The sequence below is a fragment of the Neoarius graeffei genome, chromosome 11 (assembly GCF_027579695.1).
Source record: "Neoarius graeffei isolate fNeoGra1 chromosome 11, fNeoGra1.pri, whole genome shotgun sequence".
In the NCBI taxonomy this organism is placed as follows: domain Eukaryota; kingdom Metazoa; phylum Chordata; class Actinopteri; order Siluriformes; family Ariidae; genus Neoarius; species Neoarius graeffei.
Window position 1 is genome coordinate 43,002,160 of NC_083579.1, and position 15,496 is coordinate 43,017,655.

Genomic DNA, 15,496 nt, shown 5'->3' on the forward strand with positions numbered 1-15,496 from the left:
ATCCCCATTCGCCACTGCACCTCATCTGATCACGACACTCACGTCACGTTACTGTTTGCACCGGATTCACATTTGGGTTTCATGAACACGAGTGTTCAAGCCCTGTATGTATTGTACACTTTATCTACTTTGTCTTTGTATGTTGATATACAGTATAGTTTTATTATATGCAATAACACGAGCTCTGCAGCTTAATAATTCATTAATTATCCAAATGATGCCATCATCATGCAAAATTCCTCCAGAACAGTCATGAAGTCTGGCTCTGAGATGGTGAAGGCTGCTTTGAGGACATTCTTTGAGAATGCAGCAGATGACCTGGAGAAAACACTGGAGAACTTGAAGCTTGGGAAGTTCACGCACTCACGCAGCCAGATGAAGGGTGTGTCACAGAACATCAACTACACCACAGTTGCCCTGTTGCCCATCCTCACTGCTCTGTTTGAGCACATCACTGAGCATCAGTTCGGAGTGGACCTTCTGTGTGAGTAAAGCTTTATACATGTTGTCCAGCATTATGGAAAAACTGAATGCCTTATCTTGAAGGACGTATGGACTTCTGTTTTTATATCACTATTGGGTTTTTTTTTTGTTTTTTTTTAATACTACACTTGTCACTTGCATATCTCTAATGATGCCTTGTTTATGGCTCACATCTTTCTGCCTGTTTTTAGTGGATGATGTCCAGGTGTCGTGCTATCGGATCCTGAGCAGCCTCTACTCATTGGGAACTGGGAAGAACATCTACGTTGAAAGGTAGAAATGTAAAGAGTTTCCATACTTTTTGAGACTAAACCTAAGACTAATTAGAGATATTTTTAGAGAATGTATTACACTGGTGGTCACGGCATGCAACTGAACACAAGTAGACCTTGACTAGAGAATTATATGACCAGCTCAATATAAAACCACATAGTACAGGTGAAGGGTCAGATATAAAGCATGTGGGATAGATGTGAAGCACTGCCAGAGTCATGGTGCTTTAAGTTAGGCTACTAGTTTGTTTACATTTTGAGAAATAGAACTGGCTAAATTCATTTTTCAAATATCACAAACAAAAATTTGATATGTAATATTAAAAACAAAACAAAAAAACTTTCCAGCTGCAATAATTAAAGCGTGCACCCAACATGGTCACCATTTATAAGCTAGTATATAATAAGCTAAGTATACAGTACCAATCAAAAGTTCGGACACCCCTACTCATTCCGAAGGTTTTCTGTATTTTGACTGTTTTCTACATTGTAGAACAATACTGAAGATATCAACACTATGAAATAACATATGGAACATATATGGAATTATGTCATGTATAAAAAAAATAACAAGAAAAAACGTTTCATATTTTAGATTCTTCAAAGTATCCAGCGTTTACCTTAATGACGCTTTGTCATTGGCACTACTGGCATTCTCTTAACCAGCTTCATGAGGTCGTCACCTGGAATGCTTTTCAATAGGCCATTTGCAGGAATTGGTCACGTGTCAATTTTCCCCATAGCAACAAGCCCTTGGTGGGCAAGCTAACTTGGCATTCCTTGACAACCATAAGAGTTTGACTGGCGATGCGAAGCAATCCATTTCTATAATAGCTGTTTTTACCTTTTCTACTGTCTTTTTTGACCCGAATTTTCGTGTGTACTTGGAAAATGTTTGTGGTTTTAACTTCTGTCGTAAGTTAAAGCGAATCATTGGGGAATAAATCTGCTTCTTATCGGCTAAAAACACATCTACAGATATATCTGTATTTATTTTCAAGAATCTTCACACATTAAGTGAATGATGAAGGTAGAAAAGGAGAAATTATAAGTTATAAACATACCTGAGAAATCTACCATTTCGCGCATGAATTTCTTTCAGCGGCGACCAACTTGAGTCCAAAAAACTCCCTTTTACGGCCAACTCTCTTTTACGTCTTAACTTACGACAGAAGTTAAAACCACAAACTTTTTCCAAGTACACACGAAAATTCGGGTCAAAAAAGACAGTAGAAAAGGTAAAAACAGCTATTACAGAAATGGATTGCTTCGCATCGCCAGTCAAACTCTTATGGTTGTCAAGGAATGAGGAAAATTGACACGTGATCAATTCCTGCAAATGGCCTATTAACAGGTGCCCCGTCAAAATTTAATTAGTGCAATTTCTTGCCTTCTTAATGCATTTGATGTCAAACAGTAAATAAATGTTGCCAGGCAAAACAAACCTCGCCCAGTAGGACTTATGATGAATATGAAGTAAGATATTGTGAAAAAAACTATTTTGACCTTTTTGGTGACCTTGACCTCGATTTTGACCTTGTGTGTGAACATACTTGGCCAGTCAACATGGTTCTGATTATCTGCTGTTCTCAGCCAATCAGAACACACCGTACTGCTGTCAGCCAATCAGAACACACCGTACTGCTCTCAGCCAATCAGAACACACCGTACTGCTCTCAGCCAATCAGAACACACCATACTGCTCTCAGCCAATCAGAACACACTGTACTGCTGTCAGCCAATCAGAACACACTGTATGTCTGTGAAGATTCTCAATCATCCAGGTCATAGTAAACTGTGGGTGGTAGAAATGGGCAACTGGACTTGCTTGAAGATTCTTGAAAACGTTTCACCTCTCGTCCGAAAGGCTTCCTCAGTTCTGTCAGTTCTGAGACAGAACTGAGGAAGCCTTTCAGACGAGAGGTGAAACGTTTTCAAGAATCTTCAAGCAAGTCCAGTTGCCCATTTCTACCACCCACAGAACACACCGTACTGCTGTCAGCCAATCAGAACACACCGAACAGAGACAGACAGAACTGAGGATGCCTTTCGGATGAGAGGCGAAACGTCTTCAAGACTTTTCAAGCAAGTCCAGTTGCTCTCTTCTACCAACCACAGAACCAAGTCCAGTTGCTCTCTTCTACCAACCACAGATTACACCGTACTGCTGTCAGCCAATCAGAACACACCGTACTGCTCTCAGCCAATCAGAACACACTGTACTGCTTACTGTTCTCAGCCAATCAGAACACACTATACTGCTCTCAGCCAATCAGAACACACTGTACTGCTTGCTGTCAGCCAATCAGAACACACTATACTGCTTTCAGCCAATCAGAACACACTGTACTGCTTACTGCTCTCAGCCAATCAGAACACACCGTACTGCTCTCAGCCAATCACAACACACCGTACTGCTCTCAGCCAATCAGAACACACCGTACTGCTCTCAGCCAATCAGAACACAGCGTACTACTCTCAGCCAGTCAGAACACACCGTACTGCTCTCAGCCAGTCAGAACACACCGTACTGCTCTCAGCCAATCAGAGCACACCATACTGCTCTCAGCCAATCAGAACACACTGTACTGCTCTCAGCCAATCAGAACACACTATACTGCTCTCAGCTAATCAGAACACACTGTACTGCTTACTGCTCTCAGCCAATCAGAACACACTGTACTGCTCTCAGCCAATCAGAACACACCGTACTGCTCTCACTTCATACTGCGCGATTGTTACACTCATATTCTTACAGCACAATGACATAGTGGCTAGCAGCTCTATATGATGCAGTAGCCACAAAAACCTCGACCTTGACCGGATGACCCTCAAAATTTTGGAGGTTCTATTTGAGACCAGTGCCCATCTATCCTGAAAGTTTCATGAAGGTTGGTCCAGCTGTTTTTCCGTAATATCTTTTGCAAAAAAACAAAAAAACCCGACTGAAAACAATACCTCGCCCCCTGGTGGACTCCGTCCCAGAGCAAGGTGATAATACAAATACAGTAAATAGCCCGATTCCACAACTGTAGTAATCCATATTATGTCAAGAACCGCTCAACTAAGTAAAAAGAAACGACATTCATCATTAAGACATGAAGTGACTTTTAATTAATAAAAATAAAGAAAACCCATTGAATGAATGAGAAGGTGTGTTTAACTGGTACGCTATGTAAGCTAAGTTGTGTCTTAGATTTGGAACCTTTCAGTGTTTCATTGTTTAAATTTTACTGAGTGCAACCTGGTCAGTTGGGAATTTTACATAGTTCTGATTACATCAAAGAAATTTTGTAAGTATTGTTGCAGTAGTATTATAATAATTATACAGTGTGTGTGTATATATATATATATATATATATATATATATATATATATACACACACACACACACACACACACACACACTCACACACTACTATATATAGTAGTATTGTAATGATGCAAGTACAGTCAATACAGCGAAGAATTAGTGTTACTCAATAACAACCAAAATTATTCTATCCACTGGATATGAGCAATCAAGCGCTTTGATTGGCTACTCTACTACTAGGCTATCAGCTCATACCGTGAGTAAAGAAAAACAAAATGGCGGAGCGTGTTGCTGAACCAACCGAGGACGAAATAAAAACTTTACTTGAAAACAAAACCCCAAAAATACAAAAAAGCAACAAAATATGGAATAAAAGTATCTGATGGTAAGAGCATATATTTTTTATGTTTCAAGAATTATCATTATAGCATTTTTCACAAATCGCTCCTGTCATTTCGCAAGTTTATTTACATTCTAAGCGGAAATTATTTTGTCGGACGTTTTGTATCAAGTTTTTATTTATCAAATGTGCAAAAAATAAAAATGCTTTGTTTCTCAAAACACAGTGAATGTGGATACGTTCTCTGCGCCTCGTCGGCTATCAGCTCATGTACAACGAGATTGAGAGAAATAATTGTTGAGTATACTCACAGGATATAACGATTCTCTTTGTACTGTGTATCGTCGGTTTTACTGTAGACAGCTTCCAGCTCTCGGTGAGTGTTTGGCCACCCTGGCAGGAGCGATGCCCGTGGCATTTTTGGAGCCTCACCTCAACATACACAACCCATTCTCTGTCTTCAACACCAAAACAGCACGGGAACGGGCTAGTAAGTGCTACATTTTTATGCAGTAACCCTCTTAATTAGCTGTTGACTACAATATTAAGAGTTTTATTCGTGCAGTACTGTTAATTCTGTTTCAGTATTTCACCATGTTAACATAGCGTGTTTTAATCTTTTAATTGTATATTTTCTGCACTTTGTTAAGCCTCTTGTGTACTAATTATTAACAACCTATTAAGTACTTATTACTTATCATCTCTAGATTTTAGAGCAGTAACAGTTTTAGCTGTAAAAATTATTACTCAGCTACCGTATTGTCATCTCAGTTGTTTGTAATATAAACAATATTCACGTTCATGGGAATCCTCCTGATGGTGCTGTTTTTTTTTACACAACTGTGAGTGTATATTCTGGCATTAGTATTATCAGGTTCTCTCTGGATGAAGAATAAATGGATGATATAACCTTATTATAATTCCTTATAATACTAAGCTCATGTTATATGTTTGTCTGAAAGTATTTAACCCACTAATTTCACCTCTCTCTTCAGTATTAGGCATGCCTGATACTGTTGAACAGATGTGCCCAGAAGTGCCACATCTGGACTGCCTGATGAAAGACATCAATGACATGTCTGAGTCAGGAGCTCGCTACACGGAAATGCCCCATGTCATTGAAGTGGTGCTGCCCATGCTGTGTAACTATTTATCCTACTGGTGGGAGAGAGGCTCAGAGAACCAGGTCAAGGGTCCAGCAACTGCATGTTGCACCACCGTCACCTCTGAGCACCTGAGCGTCATCCTGGGCAACATCCTCAAGATCCTGAATAGCAATCTGGGCATTGATGAGGCCTCCTGGATGAAGAGGATTGCAGGTAATGAAGATGCCTAATAGTAGTAAATCGATTAAGGCACAAAGCAGAAAAGTTTAACCTAATACTACTATTTCAGAATAACCCATATGACCAAAAATCTTCACAGACATGGCTTGAAAGGTTAAAAGCAGCAATTAGCAGATTGGGAATGCTAGGACTCTAGATTCTTAATCACAGCGCACACAAAATACAAGGCGTAACACTGTGACATTGTATATGTTACAGGTCAGAATTGTAAGTCAGGTGGAATTTTTCAACCTCGGTTAGAATTTTTAACCCAGTTCATAATTTGCTGCTTGTATTAGGGAGACTTAGGGCCCGGTCCCACAGCACCGATAACTATAACTATACCTGTAACTACAACTATGACTATACCTCTGCCTGAATTTAGCTCTAGTCTGGAGCAGTCACACCACAACTATAATCCCAACTATAATATTGCTCTGTCCTGACACTCAGGGAAATAAATGCAAGCAACTTAGGAACAGTCATGGAAGCTTTTCCCAAGTAGTAGCAGATTATTCTGGGTCATACTGTACAGCTTGGACTTCAAAACAACCCATGCACATACTCCAGTGGTTGACAAAATACGGATAGGTCACGGACTACAGATTACGTACGGTAAATATAATAAAAAACGATATAAAATACGGAGTGGTTACGGATTTTAATTATTAGCATCACGGATGCTAATAATTTACGGATTGGTCAGGGACATTTCAGTATATTACAGACTGGTTACAGATTTCATACGGATGATGCATGACGGATAAAAAATTAAGAAGTCTAAAACAATTAAATGTTTGGACTGCCGAAGTCCATAATTAAAATATCTTACCTACATTTATATATTTATTTTGTTAATTTACTACTGATATTTCACAGAAAATCACATATCCATGAATAAAAGATCCGTGTTTGTATTATATTTTTTATTTTCCGTGAATCCATATTCCGTGACTTCATGATGCAACAAGGATATACAAAGCTGCTCGAGAAAAAATAGCATGTGCTCAGACAACATCACATGTACACTATTACCTCATTGGTCAGATGTTTTATGGGATCAGGTTCAGGTCTGGAAAAAAAAAACAGTGCCTTGCAAAAGTATTCATCCCCTTTGGTGTTTGTCCTGTTTTGTTGCATTACAAGCTGGAATTAAAATGGATTTTTGAAGGGTTTGATTTATACAACACGCCGACCACATTAAATGGTGAAAATTGTTTTTTATTGTGACACAAACAATAATTAAGATGATAAAACTAAAGTCTGGAGTGTGCATAGGTATTCACCCTCAGAGTCAATAATTTGTAGAGCCACCTTTTGCTACAATTCCAGCTGCAAGTCTCTTGGGGTATGTCTCTATTAGCTTAGCACATCTAGCAACTGGGATTTTTGCCCATTCCTCAAGGAAAAACTGCGCCAACTCCTTCAAGTTAGATGGGTTGCGTGGGTGTCCAGCAATCTTCAAGTTATGCCACAGATTCTCAATTGGATTGAGGTCTGGGCTTTGATTAGGCCATTCCAAAACATTTAAATGTTTCCCTTTAAACCACTCCAGTGTAGCTTTAGCAATATGTTTAGGGTCATTGTCCTGCTGGAACGTGAACCTTCATCCCAGTCTCAAACCTCTGGCTGACTCAAACAGGTTTTCCTCCAGAATTGCCCTGTATTTAATGCCATCCATCTTTCCTTCAGTCCTGACAAGCTTTCCTGTCCCTGCAGATAAAAATTATCCCCACAGCATGATGCTGCCACCACCATGCTTCACTGTAGGAATGGTGTTCTCAGGGTGATGGGTTTGCACTATACATGACATTTCCCATGATGGCCAAAAAGATCAATTTTAGTCTCATTTGACCAGAGAATCTTCTTCCATGTGTTTGGGGAGTCTGCCACATGCTGTTGGGCAAACTCCAAATGTGTTTCCTTCAGCAATGGCTTTTTTCTGGCCACTCTTCCATAAAGCCCCACTCTGTGGTGTGTATGGCTTAAAGTGGTCCTAAGGACAGATGCTCCCATCTCCACTGTGGATCTTTGCAGCTCCTTCAGTGCCATCTTTGGTGTCTTTGTTGCATCTCTGATTAATGCCCTCCTTGCCCGGTCTGTGAGTTTTGGTGGGCGGCTTTCTCTTGTCAGGTATATAGTGGTGCCATATTCTTTCCATTTTGCTATAATGGATTTAATGGTGCTCCGTGTAATATTCAAAGTTTGGGATATTTTTATAACCCAACCCTGATCTATACTTCTCCACAACTTTGTCTCTAACCTGTTTGGAGGCTCCTTGGTTCTCATGTTGCTTGCTTAGTTGCAGAGTCAGGGTCCTTCCAGAACAGGTTGATTTATACAGACATCATGTGACAGATCATGTGACACTTTGATTGCACACAGGTGGATCTTAATCAACTAATTATGTGACTTATGAAGTGAATTGGTTGGACCAGCTCTTATTTAGGGGTTTCTTACGAAAGGGGGTGAATATTTATGCACACTCCGGATTTCTGTTTTTTCATCTTAATTGTTGTTTGTGTCACAATAAAACAACAATGTGCACCTTTAAAGTGGTAGGCATGTTGTGTAAATCAAATGGTGCTCACCTTCCAAAAATCCATTTAAATTCCAGCTTATAATGCGACAAAACAGGACAAACACCAAGGGGGATGAATACTTTTATAAGGCACTGTAGGTATCGTTATTGGTCTAGTGTAAGCACAAACCACATAAACTGCAGGGGACTGATTTATTGATAGTTATCATTATAGTTGTAGTTATAGTTATCAGTATTGTGGGACCAGGCCTTTACTATATCTAGGGTTAGGGTTAGGAATGGGGAAGACTTTTTTATTTTAAGCTATTTGATGACATAATAATACTGGACTCATTAATAAATTCAAAATATATATCACTCCTTGTATCACATTTGTTGCCGGTCTAATGGTTAAGGTGTTGGGTTAAGAATCAGAAGGTTCTGAATTTGAATTCTGGTTAAGTATTGGAAAAAAATGCTAATTAGGTAGATAGGAATAGGTAGACAGACAGACAAGAGAAAATACTTGGTAGGGGTAGACTGAAGAAAAAGAGACAAAACAAGTGATGGAAAATCCCTTTTACGAATATTTGATAATCCAAAATTTTACCTCGGTTGGAAATTATGAACTAGGTTAAAAATTTTAACCCAAGTAAAAAAAAAATCACCTAGGTTGAAATTTCTTCACCTATAACATCTCATCTCATTATCTGTAGCCGCTTTATCCTGTTCTACAGGGTCGCAGGCAAGCTGGAGCCTATCCCAGCTGACTACGGGCGAAAGGCGGGGTACACCCTGGACAAGTCGCCAGGTCATCACAGGGCTGACACATAGACACAGACAACCATTCACACTCACACCTACGGTCAATTTAGAGTCACCAGTTAACCTAACCTTAATATGTGCAGTGTATGTCCCTCCCGGTGGAAACGCGGCGAGAGCTGCGAGCAAAATAGCTGATTGTGTTAACCAGCAATTGCAACGTTCGCCTGGAGCCCCTATCTTCATTTTAGGGGATCTCAACCACTGTAAAGTGGAAATAACCCTATCTGGCTTTGAACAACATGTAACATGTAAAACACGGGATGACAGAGTTTTAGATAAATGCTATGGAAATATTAAAAATGCTTATATCGCCAAATTAACCTCTCCCCTGTCAAACTCTGATCATAATACTGTACAGCTCATTCCCATCTACAAGACTGTTCTGAAAAGCATACATGTCAACCTATACGGAATGTCCGTATTTTATACGGATTTGATTCAATAAACGTAATATTCGGGCGTACAAATAAAGTTATACGGATTCTTTAAAAAACTTCAATATTTATTTAGAGCTATAATCAATTCCCATGATGATAAAAGAGCACATAACATTTACAAACGTACTGTACACCACAGAAAGCACAAACAGCCAGTAAAGAGTCTTATGAAATCGCGCGTTATCTTGTGGTAGCGAGATTTCGTTCCACTTCTGATCATGCGCACACCGCATTGCGAGAATCCCGCCAACCGGGAAGTAACATTTCCACCTGAGCGACTTTCACTAGCGACTGGAAAGATTCTGAATGGGCACTCCGGCAAGATCAACACAGACACTTGCTGTGACATGCAGCCTCGTGAGGGATTGGTGCAGAGTGCTAAAAAAGCTGTCATGGAGTACAGTTCAGAACATTAGAGTGACACTTTGTGTTTTTGTCAAACATTGGAGCTTTGTATTCATTCTGAAGGTTTATTGTTATTAATACTGAATAAAAAGTAACTTGGATATATCATTGTTAATTATCATTCAAACTTTAGGTAACTTATTTTAATTTGCATCTTATACGGATTTTATAAGGGAAATACGGATTTTGGAGGTTGGTTATACAGGTTTGATTGACCAAAGGTTGACATGTATGGAAAAGGAATAAGCCACAAATTAAAAGAGTGGCCATATGGGATACAGACAGTATAGAGACACTTAAAGCATCCCTGCTTTGCACAGACTGGGATTTATTCCATAACTTGGAGTTGGACGTGGCTGTGGACACAATAACGGACTACATACAGTTCTGTGTTGACTGTGTTGTCATCAGAAAGGACATTGTAGTTTACCCCAACAACAAGCCGTATATAACAAAGGATGTGAAGAACTGTATAAACAGGAAAAAGATAGCTTTTATGAATAATGATAAGGCAGGGGTGAAGGTAGTGCAAAAGGAGCTTAATCAGATGCTCGGGGATGCCAGAAGGCATCACAAGGACATTTTAGAAAATCATTTTATTGTCAGTGGACTCTAGAAAGATGTGGCACTCTGTGAAGGTCATAACTAATATGAATACAACCAGGAAATGCATGTTTTTTGATAATGATCTGGACAAAGCAAATGAATTAAATGGGTTTTTCTCAAGGTTTGAAAATTGTAACTTTTTAGAGGAAGGTGAAAACTTAACAGACAATATTTCTACTGACCCTGGGTGTAGGATTGTAGTTGACCGTCAGCGGATTCAGTCAATTTTTAAACACACATATGCCGCTTTTCCACTACCAACGCGGCTGAGTTGGGCTGAGCCGTGCCGTGCTGAGTTGGGCTGAGTCGAGCTGAGCAAGGCTGTTGGAGTTGCATTTCGACTACAACCGCGCTGAACCGTGCTGGCTGGAAGTGGGTGGACACATTGGGTGGAGTTAGCGAAAGTGGGTGGACGTCACGTGATGTCGTTAGGCGGCGCAAACAGTGACATCAGTGAGCTTTTAAGCGGTAGTCTCACGACCCGGAGAGTAAACAATAAACATGGAGGACATGGAGTCGTTAGTGTTGCTGGTCTTGGTGCTGTGGCTTGTTGTCACCGACAACGGCAACAGATACTGGCAAGAGCGTATAGATGAGGCGAGGCGCATAAGGCTTCAGAAATTCTCGTAATTCTTCTTCTTCCGGGTTTACGGTGTTTACAGATCCCAGCATGCTCGCGGGGCGTGTGTGGGCATGTGAGGACACTCCTCCTCACCAACCAGTGCACAGGGGAGTGTCTCCTCATGCCCCTAGCCCCACTCGGCTCGGTTTGGCTCGCTTCAGCCCCACTCCAAAACCGTGCGAGTTTTGGGAGCTGAGTAGGGCTGAAGCGAGCTGAGTCGTGCTGTTCTGAGGTAGTCGAAACGCGAGCCGTGTCGGGCTGAAGTGAGCTGAAAAAGGGTAGTGGAAAAGGGCCAATATAGTAAAAAAGCCACAGGCCCAGATGGCATCTCTGCGATGCTCTTAAAGGCATGCGCAGAAGAGCTCACTCCAGTGTGGTGTCCCATTTTTCAGAAATCTGTGGACTTGCATACTGTCCCCACCCTCTGGAAAAAAATCAATCTTAGTGCCAATAGCCAAAAAGAATTGTCCAACTGAAAATAATGACTTTAGACCGGTGGCATTGACTTCTACAGTCCTGAAATGTTTTGAAAAATACATGGTGTTGATGCTCAAGCTTGGGGTTAATCCTGCACTTGATCCATATCAGTTTGCGTATAGACATAGCAGGGCAACAGATGATGCTATAGCCAGCATCACTCACCTCACTGTCAAACACTTGGAGAATCCCCAAGCCTACGTACGTATCTTATTTGCTGATTTTAGCTCAGCCTTCAACACACTCCAGCCTCATCTGCTTATCTCAAAGTTGAAGCAGATGAATGTGAACCCTTTTTTAATTAAATGGTATTTTTCTTTTTTAACCAACCGTAGTCAATGTGTCAGAGTCAACAACACCCTCTCGGAAGCAAGAATAGTTAGTACAGGTGCCCCACAGGGGTGTGTTAGCTCACCAGTCCTGTTCACACTGTATATAAATGAATGCTCAAGCAGACACCCTGGGAATTATGTTTTTAAAATTTCAGATGATACAGCCATCCTTAGCCTACTGCATAAAGACACATGTACTTCAGCCTATTTCTCAGAAATAGGAAACTTTGTGTAGTGGTGCGATGCTAACCATCTCGTTTTAAACGTCTCTAAGACTAAGGAGATGATCCTGGACCCCAGGTCTGTTGGGGACCACAGTCCTGTGGTCATACATGATACACACATTAGTCAGGTCAGCACATACCGTACAGGTATCTAGGAATTCACCTGGATAATACTTTTAGTTGGAAGGTACATGTTGAGAGTCTGTTGTCGAATACAGCAGAGACTATATTTCTTACGTAGACTCAGTGTGTTTGGTGTGGATCAGAGGATTATGTTTGTATTCTATCAAGCGGTATTGGAGAGTTTGGTTAGATATGGGATATCAGTATGGTTTGGCAACCTCACTGTGCAACTGAAAAACAAGCTCAACTGTCTGATTCAAACTGCCATGAAGGTTATGGGTAGGAAGGATTACCAGTCCCTTCAAACTTTGTGATCAATCTGTTCTTAGGCAAGCTCAGAGGATATTGACTGACCCATCACATATTCTATATGCAGAGTATGAACTTTTGCCCTCAGGTAGACGATTTAGAGTTCCACACTGTAAACTGACCCGCTTTAGAAAGTCATTTGTGCCTACTTCCATCAAACTTTTAAATGATGCAGCCTGAGGCTGTGGTCACTGTGTAATGGTGCCATGGTGTTTACGGGAAGTGTGCATTCTGGGGGGGGGGTCAGTCTGTTATGTGTTATTTATGCTGAGTTGTCTGTCTTGTGAGATTTTGATTGTTGGATTGATGCTGCCTGAGGCTGTAGTCACTATGCAATGGTGCCATGGTGTTTATGGGAAGGGTGCAATCTTTTTTTTTTTTTTTTGGGGGGGGGGGGGGGGTCGGTTTGTTTGTTATGTGTTATTTATATTGAGTTGTCTGTCTTGTAAATTTTTTGTTTATTTATTTTTTTTTTATTGTTGAGCATTGTATGCAGTGCATGAGTCCAAGACAAATTTCCCTTTGGGATAATCAATCAATCAATCAATCAATCAATCAATCAATCAATAACCTGCATGTCTTTGGACTGTGGGGGAAACCGGAGCAAACCCACGCGGACACGGGGAGAACATGCAAACTCTGCACAGAAGGGCCCTCGTCGGCCACGGGGCTCGAACCCGGACCTTTTTGCTGTGAGGCGACAGCGCTAACCACTACACCACTGTGCCGCCCCCACCTATAACATATATTTTTGATATCTCTGAGAATTCACCGTACAAATGGCTGTGATTGTTAATATAGAAACAAAAGTGTTATGTTGTGTATAATAATGCCAGTAAATTTTTTCATAAGCAAACCAGCACCAGTGTTTTGTTTCTTATAATTGCCATCTGCACCATCTTGCAGTGTATGCTCAGCCTATCATCAGCAAGGCCAGGGCAGATCTTTTAAAGACACACTTCCTGCCAACACTGGAGAAATTAAAGAAGAAGACGGTGAAGGTGGTGGCAGAGGAGGAGCTTCTTAAAGCTGACAACAAAGGCGATACCCAGGAGGCAGAGCTGCTGATCCTGGATGAGTTTGCAGTGCTGTGCAGGGATTTGTATGCATTCTATCCCATGCTCATTCGCTATGTGGACAACAACAGGTAATACAGTCATATTACGATAAACATTAGGGTTTTTAATTTACTCAGGAGCTCAGTCGACTACAACAGGTCATGGTTCAGTGTGTCCTTAAAATTACTATTTTTTTTTTTTTAATTTGTATTGTCAGTAATTTGTTTGTTTCTCGATACTGAAACGAATCAACTTCAAAACAGAAATCCAGATGCAAAACTCCAACAATAGAATATCGATGCTTTTATGTTGAAAAAATGCCGGGCTCAGGGTAGATTTCCTGTTTCTGCACAAACAAAATGATGGATGGAAAGAGCCAAAGCAGAAGGTCTACTAAGTCAATCTGATATCCTTCTGGGTTTATTATGACTCCTCTCCAGGTCACGATGGCTGAAAGAGCCTGATGCTGACTCTAATGAGCTTTTCAGGATGGTAGCAGAAATTTTCATCCTTTGGTGCAAGTCACACGTAAGCTTTTCTGAATTTTGTTCATGATGGAAAAAATCAGTAGGAGATCAAATTAAAGGACTTCCAATGTCCCACTTTAGAACTCCCACAATTCTTAACTCATACCTATGTTACAGGTCAAAACATTTCAACCTAGGTGATTTTTTTTTTTACCTGCCTTAAACTTATTAACCTAGTTCATAATTTCCAACCGAGGTAAAATTTTGGATTATCTAAGATTCTTAAAAGGGATTTTTCATCACTTGTTTTGTCTCTCTTTCTTCCATCCACTTCCTCTCGGTCTACCCCTACCTAGCAGTGTTTCCCCAAAAGCATCATAGTGGAGAGAGAGGTGTACAGAATAAATAAATAAATAGGTAATTGTAATGGATCTGTGACGCCTGCATGTTCCAGCTTTTGAATGTAACACGATCTGCTGGTAGAAAATAAATGTTTAATCATTTCAGAGAGATTGTACTGACTACAGACGTCTCGATTTCTGCACTATTGTCAAATATACACCGTCCACACTATTGCCAAAATTTAATGTTGAGTATTTTTGAACAACTCGTGTCATGTTGCATCACCATTCACGATTGCATCTCCAACTGAGGTAAAATTTTGGATTATCTAAGATTCTTAAAAGGGATTTTTCATCACTTGTTTTGTCTCTGTTTCTTCCATCCACTTCCTCTCGGTCTACCCCTACCTAGCAGTTTCCCCTAAAGCATCATAGTGGAGAGAGAGAGAGAGAGAGAGAGGTGTACAGAATAAATAAATAAATAAATAAATAGGTAATTGTAATGGATCTGTGACGCCTGCATGTTCTAGCTTTTGAGTGTAACGCGATCTGCTGGTAGAAAATAAATGTTTAATCATTTCAGAGAGATTGTACTGACTGCAGACGTCTCGATTTCTGCACTATTGTCAAATATACACCGTCCACACTATTGCCAAAATTTAATGATGAGTATTTTGAACAACTCGTGTCATGTTGCATCACCATTCACTTTGTTTGATGTGAAATAAGCTGCAGTCTCCTTTGGAACAGGACACTGCTTGTGAGATGCAAGTGGGTATTGTATTGAATTGTTTTTCTGTTTTTAGGGTGGGAATTCGGTAAAATTATAAGCAAAATATAGCCTTTTCCCCAACATGTTGAACTGGTAAAAATCAGCTCTAGATGTCACCAGAAGCCACGAAATGAGCCTTTATATTTCAAAATTTTCCTGGGGGGCATGCTCTCAGACCCTCCTCTTTGCATCTCACTACACTTGGGAGTGGGGGGGTGTTTTCTAGGGGAAACCCTGCCTAGTA

General features: G+C 40.4%; 1 protein-coding gene across 1 annotated transcript in view; it reads left to right on the forward strand.

Annotated features, from left to right (window-relative positions):
- Window positions 1–15,496, forward strand: part of LOC132893656 (ryanodine receptor 3) — a 476,331-nt gene that overhangs the window by 377,990 nt on the left and 82,845 nt on the right. The window contains exons 66-71 of the mRNA XM_060932802.1: window positions 246–484; window positions 675–756; window positions 4,768–4,898; window positions 5,404–5,727; window positions 13,521–13,761; window positions 14,113–14,200. Coding sequence (XP_060788785.1) covers window positions 246–484; window positions 675–756; window positions 4,768–4,898; window positions 5,404–5,727; window positions 13,521–13,761; window positions 14,113–14,200 — 1,105 coding nt within the window. The remainder of the gene's footprint in view (window positions 1–245; window positions 485–674; window positions 757–4,767; window positions 4,899–5,403; window positions 5,728–13,520; window positions 13,762–14,112; window positions 14,201–15,496) is intronic.